The sequence below is a fragment of the Pempheris klunzingeri genome, chromosome 5 (genome assembly GCF_042242105.1).
Source record: "Pempheris klunzingeri isolate RE-2024b chromosome 5, fPemKlu1.hap1, whole genome shotgun sequence".
Classification (NCBI taxonomy): domain Eukaryota; kingdom Metazoa; phylum Chordata; class Actinopteri; order Acropomatiformes; family Pempheridae; genus Pempheris; species Pempheris klunzingeri.
The window spans coordinates 22213906-22231425 of NC_092016.1; the positions used below are offsets into that span (position 1 = coordinate 22213906).

General features: G+C 44.3%; 1 protein-coding gene across 1 annotated transcript; it reads left to right on the forward strand.

Moving 5' to 3' along the window:
• The first annotated feature begins 297 nt into the window (after window positions 1-297).
• On the forward strand, window positions 298-16743 carry lonp2 (lon peptidase 2, peroxisomal). The gene is made up of 17 exons (XM_070831218.1): window positions 298-614; window positions 2097-2232; window positions 2713-2826; window positions 5566-5697; window positions 5882-6004; window positions 6092-6255; window positions 6665-6759; window positions 9150-9268; window positions 9435-9574; window positions 11059-11200; window positions 11416-11566; window positions 11746-11872; window positions 13785-13924; window positions 14813-14898; window positions 15260-15467; window positions 15567-15757; window positions 15838-16743. The coding sequence occupies exons 1-17, from the start codon at window positions 382-384 to the stop codon at window positions 16066-16068; spliced, it is 2532 nt and encodes an 843-aa protein (XP_070687319.1). The 5' UTR covers window positions 298-381; the 3' UTR covers window positions 16069-16743.
• The last annotated feature ends 777 nt before the right edge of the window (window positions 16744-17520 follow it).

Below are 17520 nucleotides of genomic sequence, written 5' to 3' on the forward strand. Positions count from 1 at the left end.
CTTCTGCAATGTTCAAGTTATGCAACGGTGCATAGTTTGTCCCTCTATACTCACCGTAGCTTATCCAGCGAGTACAGGAAGTCGAAGAAGTAAGAACGGGGCTGGGGATCTAAACATGCCATTTTAGGGCTAAAATGAGTGTGAAAACAAGACTAGCCACGTTTTAATGTGAGAAGCATTCTTTTCAAGTACGTGCTTCGTTTATTGGTACACTGGTAGTTAATTAGGCGATGTGTTCGGGACGTCAAGTAGTTTATTTTGAAAGTACAACCCGGAAGTCTTCTGCCTGTACTGGGCTGTCCTCCTGGACTGGAAGAGAAGTGTTGTTTGTTGTCTTAGTTGTGACATAAACGCTGACCCCTATACTGAAGACGTCGGACAATGGCCTCCGGCGGCGGAATTAAGATACCGAGCCGTCTCCCGCTGCTGCTGACCCATGAAGGGGTGCTCCTCCCGGGCTCCACCGTCAGGTTCAGCGTGGACTCTCCGCGGAACATGAGCCTGGTCAGCCAGCGGCTGCTGAGGGGGACCTCGCTGAAAAGCACAATCATAGGAGTGATTCCCAACAGCAGAGACCCAGAGCACGACACCGACGAGCTCCCCACGTTGCATAAGTAATCCACACTCAGGTGTAAAACTGGATAGAGAGTTGAGTCATTGCCTGTGATGTTGTTGTTGTTGTTTGAGAGGTGAGACGTAACAGCTGTCTGTTCAGGACCCCCAACCTGGGGGGCCGGACCCCCCCGAGGAGTCACAGCACACACCTGAGGGGTCGCGAGATGACTGCAGGACAATGAAGTTGATAAAACAAAGTTTTGTCACACAAAAGTGACAAAAGTTTTTTTCAAGTTTTCTTTTATGTAAACATTGCCCGAAGGTAAAAGACTGTAGCCTTAGACAGCTGCTGTAGCCAGATCATAGACACATATGGAGAACTATTTGATATCAATGCACCAACGAGCTACAAATGAATAGATTTGTGTTCTTTCAGACCTATTTGTTCTGTGGGGGTCATGATCACAACACTATAGAGGGTGACATCCTCTGTCACATGGATACACAATGTTAAAACATCCCTGTACTTTTTCCTCCTTGCCCTCTGTAATCACACACCCGCCCGTGGAGTGACTGACCAACAATCAATCCAAATCCCATGTAGTTTTAGCAGCAAAGGTTTTGTTCCTGGCATAGCAGAGCATCTAATGCTAATCAATAGACTTCCACTCCCCATTACTGCCAGCAATGCATGTCATGTCGTATTCAGTCAAATTGGTGTTTTTGAGTTATGCGCACTGTATTCTTTTTTTGACAAAAGTGTGTGATTTGTCAGCTGAGCGGGGGCCCTGCTGTCGGAAACACTTAGCCAAGTACAGTGGACTTTAATCTTTCACCGGCAGTCCTCTTACTGAGTAGCAACTGCTCCTGCCTCTAGTTCATATGAGTTCATACGAATCAGTGAAAGATGCTTTAAATACACTCTGTTAAGAAAGACATTGCATATTAAGTTACGGTACTTTACTGTGATTGCATATTAATGCACAGCAGTACTTTGTTCGGTAGCAATCCACTCCATTTAGCAGCATATATAAAAATACATACATTTTATATATTTGTATAGTGACAGTGGCCTCCCACTGCTCTTAAATAGCTAGCTTGCTATATATACGCCCATATCTTGCCCACTGAATCTAGATGTAGTGGTGCAACACTAGGTGTGGATTAGACATTAAGGTCAGTGAGTAGAAGGGTAATTTATGTGTCCTCAGTATTTCTCTTGAGATGTTAGCCGTGTTATTTCTTCATGTATTTGTGGAGCATGATCTTAAAGTTATATTTGATCAATTCAATCCTCACATTTTGATCTCTTAATGTCCATCCTGCAAGTAATGAATCAATGTGATTGCTTTTTAAAGTTTATTGGGTCTAATACGCTACAGCAGCAGAGCTTGGATCTGATTGGCTGTAACCCTCCTCCAGAGAGTTGTCTGTCATCACCCAACTTCTCTCTCTCTCTCTCTCTCTCTCTCTCTCTCTCTCTCTCTCTCTCTCTCTCTCTCTCTCTCTCTCTCTCTCACCCACCGTCAATCTGTCTGTAGAATTGGTACAGCGGGCATAGCAGTGCAGGTGGTGGGCAGTAACTGGCCTAAGCCCCACTACACCCTCCTCATCACCGGACTGTGCCGCTTTAGTGTGTCGAGTCTGCTTAAGGAGCGGCCTTTTGTCCTGGCAGAGGTGAAACTTATTCATTTTATTTAAGATCAATATCAGACAATAGTTTAAGACCGACAAGCCTACTATTCTCGTAACTATGTAACTATTCTCCTAGTTAAAGATCAAGTTCAATAAAATGTGTTGAATGCATTTTCTTCTTCAAAACACATTTGTCAAGCTTATTTCAATTCGCTTCTCAAATCCTAAATCCTGTATGTATGCACAAGATGAACAAAAAGAGGACCTACTCATAGAAAGGTCATAGAGTTCAACAACTCCACCAGGAAACCTTTATTCTTCTGATATTGTTACAGTATTTTCAGTGAAACATTGTCAATGGTAAGGGAGGGGGGCATCATTACTAATAGCTCCTTTTTTTTTTTAAGGCAATATAGCACCAAAAACCTGCCATGCTGACCTCACCACTCAGTATTTCAGAAACACAAATACACAAATGCGTGTGGCTGCAGTGCGTCTTTCTCTAATTACAAAATATTGCAGGTGGAGCAGCTGGATAAACTGGAGCAGTACACGACCCCCGCAACAGAGGGGGTCACAGCAGAAGATGGAGAGCTGGGGGAGCTGTCGCAGCAGTTTTATCAGGCAGCTGTACAGGTGTGTGTGTGTGTGTGTGTGTATGTATACATTGTGTATCGGTCTTTAATACAGTATTATTTTCAACCTTGACATTAGGGTTGATTGATATTGGAAAATAATCTGATTGCGATTCTTTACACCAGTATTTCCATTGCTATTCAATATGCATATTTTTTAGTTCCATGTCTTCTGTATTATTCACTATACATTTTATGTATCACTATAGTATGACCAGCTCAACACTGGCTACAGTCCACATATAAACTGGTCTTTCCTGTAGGCCAGGCCTACTTGACAGGATGAAATGAATGGACTAATGCACGATTTGATATGACTAAAATCTTTGAATTGCAAAAGACAGACAGACACAGTAGAATATTTCAGCGTTGTAAACAAAAAAAAATCTGAAAAAACTGAAAATGCACCACAGAACAACAGGCCTGTTGTGAATAATATGAATCTTGCTGATCTGCAGTCAGTTGGACTAAACCACACGGACTAAAGTGCTTAGCTACTATTGCCCTGTGGCTTTAAATCTGTCAGTGATCCCTGCCGGGTGGTTGTCAGCCTACTTGACACACTGGCAGTCGGGTTTTTAGCTATGCAGCAGTCACACACGGCGTTAAATTCGAAATTTTCACTGTTGTTTTGTTCATCTTCTCTCACTCACATATGTTACGTGGAGTGCACACGTGAAGCCTGCAGGGCCAGGCGCTTCCTGCCCTGCGGCTGGTTAGACTGTGTAGTGTTAAAAAAACAAACGACAAACATGTTTTTAAAATTTTTCTTTCCTTTCAATTGTAGCTTTTGTGATTTGAAAATTGGCTTCTATTACACTGCAGTGTCTGTTTAAATGTAATTAATCGTTCAGCCCTATTCAACTTTCCTATGGTGACTTATGTGGTGCCTCAGTGACAGAAAGAATGACATGAAAAAGTAAATTGCATGCATCAGCAAGTATGTGAGTGCGTTCAACTATTGATCAAATATATAAACTAATTCTGAGTTGGAGGAGGTGGTAACCCAATGTTTCTTTTGTATACATTTTGCATTATTACATTACTTTATTTTACCTACTGATATTCACACGTGTGCACCATCCAGATTCAACAAACCCTTTTGCCTGCTGCAGGAAAAAATCCACAAAAAAGCCTGAACAGGAACAAAAAAGCCAGTGCAGGACTTCCTGCCTGTAGAGCATGAGCAGACCGTATGGACCAGCTGTTGATTACATAATTTGTTAAAGGGTCCGGGACAAGCTGGTACAAGATTTTTGCTTAAAAAAAATTACATTATTGTTGTTAATAGTTTCTTTGCAGCTTTAGCTCTGGTGATGTTGTTGGCAGTTGGATTGATATTTGTTACTATTTCAGGACACTGCAAAATTGGTAGCATTCTTGCCCACAAATGGATCAGAAACAGTAGGCTTATCAGGGGGTGATCGTCATGGAAATGATTAAATCTTATCCTGGTATCCTTGTGAGTAAGTGGCATTCCTCAGGCTCAAATGACAGATTTACACGCCTCTACAACTGAGGGAGTATGTACACCTGATAACCTGGTTCCTGTTGCTGATTTAAGGGTGTGCACTCCCTGACCTTTCAGCCTTCTTTTTACTTTCTACCTTTCACCCAAATGTCCTCTCAACATTTCTCTCACTCATTCTATGTTAATTATTGTACCTGCTTTGGACAATGGGAGTGATTATGCTGTTGGAAAGCAGATGGTTGCTTTACCTGCTGTATCCGGGGACACCCAAACGTGACTCGACCATTAGAGTCGGTAATATCTGTTCTAGTGGTTATCTTTTTCCCTCCCTCAGTGTGATGCACTATCCTGCAACCACCCTGCTCCACTTTGATGTGGCTGAATGTGACATTTACTTGAAAGGCTTCTGATAAATTACCATAAAGACTCATTCTCACCAGGGAGCACATTCCCTTGTCTGGCTCTGTCCAAAGCTTATAAAATCTGCCCAGCAGCTTGTCTTAAGATCACTGATAGACATTATAGATTGTGCCTGCTTAATCTGTTATGATAAGGATGTGTCAAAATCACAATTCAGATAGCTGGTCCCGATCTTTATGCTAAGCTAAGCTAACTGCTGCTGGGTCTACCTTCACAGCTTCACGGGATAATATACAAAACTGAATAAATGTGCTAAACAAGAAAATATCCTCCTGTTGCAAAAGCAGCCTTCAGTATGGTTTATTAAGTTTAAACCCTGAATATGGCTGAACAGTTAAGGACACGTGCATAACCCAGAACACTGCAAAGCAGCTCTTTTCCTTCAGAATGTGCTTGTTGTTGCTGTTTGGCCTCAGGTGCTGCGTTTGGATGCTCCGTTTGGAGTCAGTAAAATGAAACTTATACTGTGTATACAAGTATATTGATCGTCTTTGGCACACAGGATTCCTTCAGGATGAAGGAAGTTCTTTCTTATCTTGCTATGGGAACACCTGGATATTGCAGATGTGCATGAACTCGTGGGAACTATCCAGTTACTTATAGGATCTATCATCATTCATCAGTATATGATAAAAGATAAAACAGATTGGTATCAAAAGGCTTCATGTCCGGCTTTACATTGACAATTTATGCCAGCTGGTTTCACTCCTGCCAGGTGATTCCTATAAAACTCTGATTGAACTCTGGAATTTCTGTACAGCAATAAATAATGAGAGCAACCTGCTGTGATGGATTTGAACATGCCTAATTGTGAAAGTAAATCATATCCCACTATGTGTGTGTGTGTAGTTATTAGGTATGCTGGACATGTCCGTTCCAGTGGTGGCTAAGTTCAGGCGTCTGCTGGACAGTCTTCCCAGGGAAACTCTACCTGATGTGGTCGCCTCCATGATCCGCACCTCAAACATGGAGAAACTACAGGTGAGGTGACTGATGGGTCCAAAGTAATCACTTGAAACAAAGGGGGTGATGTTTGCTGCTACATCTGGATTGTGCCAAAGAGAAACATTTTCTGATACTACATACAGTGGGTGTGAGGTAAAGATGTTTCTGAAATGAATGTGTTTAGAAATGATGTTTTCGTGTGTCCGTGGGTGCTGTGAAGGTCCTGGATGCGGTGAGCTTGGAGGAGCGATTCAAGAAGGCTTTGCCCATGTTGACCAAACAGATAGAAGGATTAAAGCTGCTGCAGAAAACCAGGAAGACAAGTCCAGACAACGAGAAGAGGGTAACAAGAATTAGAATTTCTCCTTTTCCTTCCAATGATTGTCTGCATTTATCCGCCTGCTGACCTCTCTGTGTCTCGTCTGCTCAGGTGTTATCGGTGCGTAAAGGCGGAGGGTTCGTGGGTCGACAGTTCAACCTGGAGGAGGAGGATGAAGATGAGGATGGAGACGACGCTGCAGCCTTGGAGAGGAAGGTCCGCGGGGCCAGCATGCCTGAGGCTGCTCTCAGAGTTTGCCTCAAAGAGCTGAAGAGGTGAGGCCCTGATTAAACCTTCAGCTTCTAATGTACAACAAATGTCATTTGATTTGATCTCTTTCCTCATTATCTCTGAAATGTATTGAACAGCTGCAGTTTATAAAAGGTCTATTTGCAGTAGCTCTCTTGGTCAAATCTTCAAAAAAACTTCAGAAAGTAAATATTTTTGGCACAATCGGTTGCTTTTCTGTACCCAGTCACGCTCTGCACCAACAAATGTCATTTAAAAAACATTTAATCCAACAATTTAAAGCTTTTTGAACCCTTTCAATGTCGTCTGAGCATCAACCAGATGTGGTGTCATCTTGAAAACACAGCTCGGTGTTTTCTCTGGTTAATGCACGATTTCACTAATGAGTCCTGGTCCACAATCAGACTAAACTCAGTCTCATTCATCTGTATTCAGATTGAAGAAGATGCCTCAGTCCATGCCTGAGTATGCCCTGACCAGAAACTACTTGGATCTGATGGTTGAATTACCATGGAGCAAAAGCACCAAAGGTAAATGACACTGAAGGTGATCTCGAGCCGAGGCCAGGACCACATGCCAAACACGTCAGATGCTGTATGGGATCTTTAATTCACTTCAGCTATGTCATTGCACCATGGCTAAACAGTTACAGGTATAATAAGATGTGTGATAGCTTTGGCATTGCCAGAAGCCAATTTACATATTTTTGCACTTAAAATGGAGCTGATCTAGTCGTTAACCCATGCCTCATGTTTTAATGCTGAGGAACGCTTAACATGTTGTGACTGTAAGATTGTGGCGATTAACATGTTAAACATTTCAACATAATCAGGGTTGTATCAGTTGATCACATTTGTTATTCTACCTAAAGTTTCCAGCTCTGCATCTCTGAACCATATTTGGGAGGCGTCAGTTTTTTTTTATTGACTTTAAAAGAGTAGGTTACATAAACGGGGGCAAGGCAAACACAGCAGAGCCTCTCAGGTACTGCAACCTGAGCTTATCTACACAATGTATGGTGGACTAAAGTAATGTAACTGCCCCTAAATCCCTGTGGCTGCCAGTTACTTCTTTCACAAGCTATGAGAGACTCACTTTCACAGCAAAGTCACTAGACTTCATCACACACACGTTACCCATAAAGCGGCCTTCTTTAAAGGAGGAGCTAAAGAGGAAAGCTACAGGACGTCTGTCAGCACTGCTGATCCGGATAGTAAGATTAGAACAAGGCTTCATATTTGAGAATTTGTGTTATTTGGTGAAAATTTGGACATTGAAATATGTGTCGTGTGTTGTGGCACAGCCTTAAAATATTGAGAAAATATTTGAACCAGTTTACATATTGTATTCAATTAATGTGATCAAATAATTGAATTTCTTGACCAATGACCTGATTTAAAATAATTTCACATTTGTTTGTTTTTTTGACACCTTAATCACTGAGGTCGCCTCTCAAATTCATTCATACCTTCAAGTCAGATTGCTCTGAAACATTGTCAGTGTAGTATTTATACTGAAATACTTATAGAGGCAAGTATTTAAAGGTATAAATATGGGACTTTTAAATACTTGTCTCTATAAGTATTTCAGTATAAATAATATATTAATATGTGCCCCTGGTATGCCTACAGACCACCAAACTCTGGGTAAAGGCCGTCCTCTTTCTTTTTCTCCTGCTCCATCCTGCTTCAGTTAATGTGTGTGGAAAACATGCTGTTTAGATTAAGCTCCCATTATGATGTCATTAGGGGATCTGTTGACCTTCTCCAGCCCTTTAGCGGATCGACTGCCCACCCACTGAAAACTTCCTGAAGCCACCGCGCCGTCCGCCACTGTTTTTTCCTCACTAATGCAAGCTCCCACTAACAAGAAGATGTTGAAGGCAAAAGCAAAGCAGGAGATCGTTTCTGTTCTTCTCAAACAGAGCGTTTAGACAGAAGCCGAAAACAGCTGCACCAGCCATGCTTGCTATGAGAAAAATAATCCGTTAACATTAAACGATGTAAACCTGCTCCAGTAGGACCTCCAAATACAATTATGAACTTGAAAATGAGCAGAACATGGGACTTTTAATGCTGCTAATCAATATTTTTGTATTGACAGTGGATCTAATGATGATGTGAAACGTGAAACATGTCGCTTTTTATTATGAAGAGAATTTCGTCGAGGCTCTGTAGTTCAACTCACCCCTGAGGAGCGTTGTAGCATCATTCAGCTTATTGCTTTGACTTTACGGCCCGCGACTTTTAGTGGCTCTCGTCCCACAGCTCTCATCAGCAGGCAGCTGTTTTCACGAAAAAAATCCTCAAAGTGACTTATTTTTCACTACCGGCTCTGCACCAACAGCTAAAGGGCCAGACACGTCCCCCAGGAGTTCGTGGAGAGCAAAACTGAGCTAAAAGAGAGTGAATATGGAACTTGCAAGCATGAGGTTGACAGAAACACGACACCAAATGAAGCTAATGTTGCTCTGTACGTGCTGGGTGCGTAAATAGTTAACTGTCTGCTCACACATTAGCCACAACAACTTTAGATGGTGATAATGAGTCAGTGATGTGTTTACAGCTTGTTCTGTTACCTCCTGCTTTAAAAAAAATCTGTTAATGGAGCTTTAAATGAAGTACGTCATGTAGTTTAGAGTCCAAATGTGTTTGCCGCTGCTTCGCCCCACTGCTGACTGCTGTCTGCCTCTATAACAGACCTCAGATCAGTGGCTTCATTCAATTTGTCTTTCTTTGATGGAGTGGCCAAATTTGCCAAATCACCTCAAACTTGTTGTCTGCTGTCACTCATGACTCTTCACCTTCACTAAGTTTAACGTTTTCTCTTTCTTTCATGGACACACACACACACACACACACACACACACACACACACACACACACACACACACACACACACACACACACACACACACCAGACTGCCTGGACATCCGAGCTGCTCGTACTCTACTGGACAACGATCACTACGCCATGGACAAGCTGAAGAGACGCGTGTTGGAGTACCTGGCCGTTAGACAGCTCAAGGCTTCACTCAAGGTGCTTCTTGTAGATCGCTCAGTCCGTCAAACATGCACGAACACAAGAACAAAAAGTGACTCAAGCATCGTTTGAAGCAAGAATCCATTATTTAAAAGATGAATGTGGATTTCTTGAATGTGTCGCATATTTATCTGTGACATTCATGCTGCTGTTGTGTCTTCAGGGCCCCATCCTCTGCTTCGTGGGGCCCCCAGGAGTTGGTAAAACGAGTGTGGGACGCTCCATAGCCAGGACTCTGGGCAGAGAGTTTCACCGCATCGCCTTGGGAGGCGTCTGCGACCAGTCAGACATCCGAGGACACAGGTATGCTCAGAGGATAATAACTCCACTGGGGGGTCTATTACAGCAGTTGTTTTATGACCATGACTGACACTGTGACAGGTTCCCCACATGATCGTGGACCACATAGGTGGACACGGGGCAAGCACAGTCACTTATGGATGTACATTTACCCTGAGACGTAAATGTGGTGTTCACTGAGCTCACATGTGGGTTTTGTTCTTAAACAGCATCTTATTTTGTAATCTCGACATACACCAGCTTCTTTGACGTAGCCGGAGTGTAAGCGCACTGATTTGTTGAAGGAGCTTCTGTTGGCTGAGTAAGGCATTTGGATTGCATTTCAATCACAATTATCACATCGAGAAGAAACATGCAACCGAATTGCCCCGGCCCTGAAGTCCACCTGTGAGTGATTTAGAGGGCCGCTGGTTAAAAGACACATGAGCCTGTTAAGGTACCGCAGATGAAAGGCTGCAGAGCTTTTTTTAGATTTCGATTTTTTTTAGGGTTCAAGAGCACATGTGGCGGAACCCCCCGCACTCCACATGATGGGGAAATTTTGAACTCTGACAACCAAACCGCACTGTCAGATCAGTCAAATCAAATCTCAGATAGTTAAGCTGCAAAACAGAAGGAGGTCATCAGTAATGTGGTATTCTGGTGCAAAGTGCCTTCAAGTCTGTAAAACTACATTGACTGTAATCTGACAACCATAAATATATATAAACTGTATATATAAATATGAATATGTCAGTGATATAGATAAAAGAGGACAGTGGTGTATGTCTCACACCGTACTCAAGTTCATTGCGACATACTATGTATTGATAGAGTCGCACTCACCCACAGAGTCAGAAAATGAATCTGTAGAGTTCAACACTAATGCCACCAGACTGGCCTTTGATCAGTCTGTTAACAGCGTCTGTGTGAATCTGAGCTCTATCCAAACACACACATAGTTCAGACGCTCTGTTGTCTGTGTGTGTGTGTGTGTGTGCGGGCCCCTACATGGTGTTGAGTTGAATTGACAAGCAGCGTATTGGAGCAGAGGCCTCAGCATGTGTAAACAGAGAGGTGAGCAGGGATTTCATCTCAGGCTACTGGACTTTAAAGGAAGACTAAACTGAGATGAAGCACTTTTTTCTCAGCCAGATGAGAAACATATGTCCGGCATACCAACAGCAGGGGTGCAAGAGATAAAAATGTTTATAGAATTTGTTCAACATTTTAAACATTCTCTGAAAGGCTTACCACCCCGTGGTTTCCTTTGAACACTTGAGTGGTTTTGCGTTTTCTTTTACTTTCTCTCTTGAACCCCAAAAATTGGGGATTTCATGCCTCCAGCTTGCAAACATGCTTATTTATTTTGTCACGGAGCAGAACGTGTTGAACATTTTGTCATGTGTTGACATACATATGTCCGCACTTTTCTGTCATCATCAGGAGAGCGAACGTCTTTGTGAGCATTCCGTTTGTTTGAAACCGAGTTTAAACATTTTCTCCAGGCGGACATATGTAGGGAGCATGCCGGGCCGCATCATCAACGGTTTGAAGACGGTGGGAGTCAACAATCCTGTCTTCCTGCTGGATGAGGTTGACAAACTGGGGAAGAGCCTTCAAGGAGACCCTGCAGCTGCCCTGCTAGAGGTCAGCTCTGTTTCTCTCTGTCTACATTCTCTTGACGTCCCCTGCTTGGTAACATTTGCTAAAAATGCCATTAAGCTTTTTCTCTGTTTCCTCTGGTTCAAAGTGTTTTCGTATGTTGTTTGTTCTGTGAACCAGTCCTTGGCAAACTCAATCAGCTTTCCAGCCAAACAATATTAAGTCTGAGTAAACACTTAAGTTTCTGTATGTTCCCTTAGGTCCTGGACCCGGAGCAGAACCACAGCTTTACAGACCATTACCTCAACGTGGCCTTCGACCTCTCCCAGGTGCTGTTTATTGCCACTGCGAACACCACATCGACCATCCCCCCAGCCCTGCTGGACAGGATGGAGGTGCTGCAGGTACCAGGTGGGTGTAGGTGCAGAGAGACTCATCTTCATCACGGCTTCCACTTGATCATGAGGCCAAACCCGAAGCAGAGAGCATCGACATGATTGTATGATGGACTGCTGTGTGGTCAGGCAACAGATGAAAATGGCAATGAAGCCATTCAGTCAGTTCTGTTTGTGTGTGTCTGTGTGTTTTAGGCTACACTCAGGAGGAGAAGGTGGAGATAGCTCACCGTCACCTGATCCCAAACCAGCTGGAGCAGCATGGATTAACACCTCAGCAGCTGCATATCCCACAGGACACCACCCAGGATGTAATCAGCAGGTACACACCAACAAATTAGACAGCAGCACTAATTAATGTTAAGCTGAACTTAATCATACAGGTGCGCAGCCACATTTTTATGCGTCACTCTTGTTCTTGTGCTCTCAGTTTGTGGATGAATTAACGAAAGCGTTTTCAGCACGTTGAGGCTGTAATGTTCCCCCTCCTTCAGGCTGCGTCACAGCGTTGACTGTGAAATGTGGCTCCCATCGCAGACGGTGTCACGTCCTGTCATTCTGAAGCAGTGTTCGGCGAGATGAAAAAGTTCCTCTTTTGTTTTACAGGAACGAGGATGAGGTTGTGTTCACAGCCTCATCTTCACCCGGGGGAGAAGCCTGTTCGCTGTGACAGTAGCAAACTTGTGGGCTCCGCATTTAGAACGCGGCTTTAAATGCAGCTCTTGTAGTAAAGTTGTAGTAATGAATAGTAAATGAATCTTTATTTTTTTGTTGTATAGGCTTTTAGACCACGGCATGGAGGAAGAGTCGGCTGAAATTAAGACTAAATTCCTCAGATTCATACGGACATTGTTGCATGTTCTACATTTAGCCTGAGACGGACAGGTCCAGTGTGTGGTGTGTGGAAAAGAGCGCTCAGCCAGCCAACAGCTTCACGGCTTAGGCCAACGTGGAATTTCACCTCTGGCCATCAGAGTGTATCATTAAGTTATCAAGAGGTTCAGTGGGAGAGGCTGGTTTTGAGTGTTGACCAGGACATCTGTGGCGGGCTGACAGTTTTATTAGTTTTATATGGCCGAGTATGGCCGCCAGTGATTTTTCAGAGTGGATTTCACATCAGTGTTGTTGTCCTCCACGGCGGTCACTGTTTCTGTTGTACCATTAAATCTGCTCATGTGCTCATTTGGTCTTGCTTTGGATCTTTTATAGTTCTTTGCAGTTTAATGTTTTAAACCAGCTCAGTGTGAGTCAGAGCTGCAACTAATAATTTATCATCGGGTAATCTGTAGATTACTTTATGGTTGGTCACTTAATCATTTAGCCTATAAAATGTCAGGAAATAGTGACGAATGCAATTCACACTTTTTGGGATTTTGCTTGTTTTGTCCCTTTTAAAAGACCAAATCCAAATGCATTCAAGTTACAGTGATATCGAACAAAGGACATTTATTTCTTTAATCTATTAACTCAACATCAGTTAGTCATGATTTAATTGTTTCCGCACTGGTGTGATTTTACTGTATATAATATTTGTAAATACAACCTACACAACAGCCTGTTCACACTGCCGGCATGTTGAACAAGAGATCGGCAAGCATGGAGCCACAAATGATGCAGAGGCTTCTGGTCTTTTCAGATGGGAAACAGTATGCTGCCTGCAGACCCGCAGAGCCTCTGTACAACACAACGCTGCTCTCCAAGGCTGGTTACTATAGAAACAGCCAACAGCACACAGCTTGGAGCTCATCCTTTGAGGGATACTCCTGATGTCACTGGCTAGAAACGCAAACAAAAAACACGAAAAAGCAGAAGAGGATGGGCTGGTTTTAGGGTTGGTGAAGAGGATTTAGTAGAAACCAGACTGGTCCTCACAAACAGTATAAAATGGATTCAGCTGTATTTGAGTATATAGATCCATTTCATTGGAAATGAGGGATTTCTTCTTTCATTTTTGTGTTAGTGCTGCATCATGGAATGGAACCCCCCCCACAGATTATCAGGATCTTCATGCCCAAGTGGGGCACTACAGTCCCAGCAGGTCAAACCAGATTGTCTTGTCCCTTACAGCCAACAACAGCTCGTTTAAAAGTAATTGGTTTGCCTCCATGTTGTGTTCCTGACCACATCTCTGACACACACCGATCAGTGATACACACCCTGCAACAGGAGCTACAGCACCGGTGATCCTCGTCTCCACATAACTGTTATCGTCTGCTGCTCGTTTGCTCCTTTAGGTACACCCGTGAGGCAGGTGTGCGCTCCCTGGAGAGGAAGATCGGGGCGATCTGCCGAGCCGTGGCTGTGAAGGTCGCCGAGGGTCACAGAGCTGCCAAGACAGAGGCTTTGACCCCTGAGGGCCCAACACAGCCCGGAGGTAATGAGGTCACTAAACTTCACCCCCTGGTTCTAACAATCAGCAGTCGTCGTCAGTACATGCCGCAGGCACAAGGTGGCGCTGGTTCGGTGTAAAGGGCGTCAGCAGAACCAACTAGACCTAGAACGCATTCAACAGCTCTGAATATTCATGAGTTTGTTTGTGTGATAAACAGTCAGATCACTGATGTCACACTGGTGTGTGAAGTATTCCTCAAAGTCCAGCATGATGCCTCTCAGTAGCTGTGTAATGAGCTGGATAATGTGCAGCCAGCTGGTCTTTATGAGAGGATAAACCCTGCCAAGGCCTCTTGTCAGCATCTTTGGGGGCGAGTAGCTGATCGCACGTTGTCTCTTACTCGTGGTAACAACGTTAGAGAGTCGCACCCTGTTGCAGTTTGTCTGCAGGACTCCCACCAGATCTTCAGTTACAGTGACATAAGGAGAAAGAGTGGAGACAGAAATTAGAGATTGTGATAAACCTGCTTTGTAGAAAGCCCGCTGTGTTGCCTGGTAACTGATCGCAGACATGCAGCACAAACACTGGAGTGCGCAAATGATATGATGATGATGTGTGTGAATTTTGCCTTTTTCCAAGGGTGTGGTTTGATGTCTCTGTTTACTGTTTGATCGTGTGTGTGTGTGTGTGTGTGACAGCTGAATTTCCAGTCTCCGTTGCAGCTGCTGTCACCTCCCCTTCTTGCTTTTGTGTCTGTACATTATTTAAGATGTGTGGATGGGGAAACCTGGTATGGATCTATTCGACTCTTCCAGTGAAGCCCAAAATGTGGAATAAACTTGAGCAGATGTTGTTTTACTGCTTAATGAATCAGCTGTCACATCCAGCAGTACTTCTCAATAGGATTTGATTCATTTCACGTGTGTTCAGACAAGGCAGCGCCCCCAGAGATGCCCATCGTGATCGACCACGTCGCCCTGAAAGACATCCTGGGAGCTCCGCTGTTTGAAATGGAGGTGAGCAGGACATCAGGAGGGGGAGGGAGAGCCGTATGAGGCCAGCAGTTCGGACCCCAAACATACACTTTTTTTCTTTGGCTGTCACTCACGCAGCTCATGAAATTGTCAGCTGCCTTGTGTCACAGCTCCACCACAGCTGCTGTTCATCAAGTTGTAATAGTTGAAAATACAAAGCAGCCACCAGCAGAGGTGTAATCATTCAGTATAATGTGAAACACAGCTCCCTCATGGCTCTTCATCTCACTCCTCTCTCTCCTTCCTTCGCTGCGAGACCCCGCTGGCCTTGGGTCTCATGTTTGAATTTGTCTTGATAATTCCACCAAGATACAGCTTCACAGATGTTTGCATGTGTTGGAAGGTGTCTGAGCGGCTCACCCTGCCTGGCGTGGCTCTGGGCCTGGCCTGGACGCCCCTCGGCGGGGAGATCATGTTTGTGGAGGCGAGTCGAATGGAGGGAGAAGGTCAGCTCACCCTCACCGGTCAGCTGGGTGACGTCATGAAGGAGTCGGCCCATCTGGCTATCAGCTGGCTCAGAGCGAACGCTAAGACCTACCAGCTCACCAACAGTGAGTGTTTGCTGCACATGCCTTTCCAGAAGTGAGTGAGCAGTGAGAAACGCTCTTTAACATGCATTTAAACTGCTCGTTTGTGTGTGATTTTAACAGTGGTGGGGGGTCCAGACCCGCTAGAAGGGACAGACATCCACCTCCACTTCCCCGCTGGAGCTGTCACCAAGGATGGCCCCTCTGCAGGTGTTACCATAGTCACCTGCCTCGCCTCGCTGTTCAGCGGCCAGTTGGTCCGATCAGACGTCGCCATGACAGGAGAGATCACGCTAAGGGGGCTGGTGCTGCCGGTGAGTTATCGCAACCAACACATAATAAAATGCAAACGTGTCGACAGCTTTATGAGACTGGATTTGTCCGTCTTCCTCAGGTGGGCGGGATCAAAGACAAGGTCCTGGCGGCCCACAGGGCAGGAGTGAAGCGTGTCATCCTCCCCCAACGCAACGAGAAGGACCTCGAGGAGCTCCCGGCCAACGTCCGAGCCGACCTCGACTTCGTCACCGCGGGGAACCTGGACGAGGTGCTGAACGCCGCCTTTGATGGAGGGTTTCCGGGGACGACCAGCACCGGGGCGCTCCCTCAGCTGACTAGCAAGCTGTGACACACAGTGACACTCAGAAGGCTCTACAGTCATGTTTCATGTTTGGAAATCTTAGAGAGTTTTTCTCTGATTTTCAGCTGCAAGAAATATGCAGTTATTTTAAGGTTCTTTTCTGTTGACATTTTCATTGTCAAAGGATTATTTTCCTGTTGAAGACATAATTTGAGGTAAATGAAGCTACAATTCAGAGTCGCCCTCTAGAATTCAGTTTACATGGACAAGTGAGCTGGTCTGACCTCCTTTTTAATCACATATTGCCCCAGTACAGCCACTCAACACTGATCGCGTCATCGCTATGATGGTGATGCATTTTGATTGGTTGCTGTTTACTAATTAATAGCACTGCCTTAGCCAAGCACAGTGGATGTGAGCTTATTAACGCCACAACATACACATGTGCTCATTTCAGCACAGGGCTCAGAGGTCAGTGACGGGCAGAAGTGGGTTAACTCTGTGCCTTGCTGGGGTCTGTAACCACAATGCTGAACTTCTACTGACTGGGAAAAACTGGGTTGGAACTCTCTTATTATGAATACACAAGATGGGGTGTGTGTAAATTTACAGCACTAGTAACTTTTAAATGCAACACAGCTTTGATTTCATACTAAATAATGATGCACTTTTGTCCTGTTAAATAACTGTGAAAAAGTTGAATTAAAGATGCTTGAAATCCTTCAGATGTTCTTGTCTGTCAGCGGGTGCTTGTATAAAATTCACACAGGGATAAAACTGAGTCAGCACAGACATTCATAAAAGCCGAACATATGAAAAGGATTACACAGGGTTTGCATCCAGCACTTGTATGTAATATAGATAAGAATTCCAGTGCCACTTCTCAATGTGAGGGATCGGCTAGTGTGAGCCCTGCAGTAACTGATTCAGGCCACTTGGGGGCGTCAGTAAGACACTCTAAACAACACTGACATCATCTTTTAATTGATGTGGTGAACCTGACTGCTGATATGGAGCAACATTTGCAATCATCAGTCGTGTTTCTGACAGGTTGGTGAATGTGCGTCCAGCATTTCAGGCTCACCCAACTCCAGATGGAGATATCTGGCTGTTCGTACTCGAGCACCTCCTTGTTCGGTGAAGACATACAGCTGCCTGATGGGAGGCAGTGAAGAAACACTGCAGTCTCAGAGTGATGGATCTGCTGCATTTCTTTTGCCCTTTGATGACCACATGTTCTTCTATTATGTCTCATCTACTGTCAGCACGCTCACATGCATTACTCCTGTAGTTCATTCATCCAATACCCTGAAGGGGTGAAGCCTGGGAGCTTCATTAGTCACAGCCTGCACTGAATTAAGCATGTGCAGGGGTGAACAGAATAACAAAAGCACTCTAATATTTACCGTCTTCCTGTTTTAAGGGTAAACTCTTATCTGAAAGTCTCAGCAAAACATCATTTCTGTGATGACTGGATTTCTGTCAGTCCAGCTCTTAGTA

Bases quoted from the DNA above. Each gene is read 5' to 3' on its own strand.
- lonp2 (XM_070831218.1), top strand. From the start codon at position 382: ATGGCCTCCGGCGGCGGAATTAAGATACCGAGCCGTCTCCCGCTGCTG. The intron at 615-2,096 runs GTAATCCACACT...ATCTGTCTGTAG, and splicing joins GAGCTCCCCACGTTGCATAA to AATTGGTACAGCGGGCATAG. The intron at 11,873-13,784 runs GTACACACCAAC...TTGCTCCTTTAG, and splicing joins ACCCAGGATGTAATCAGCAG to GTACACCCGTGAGGCAGGTG.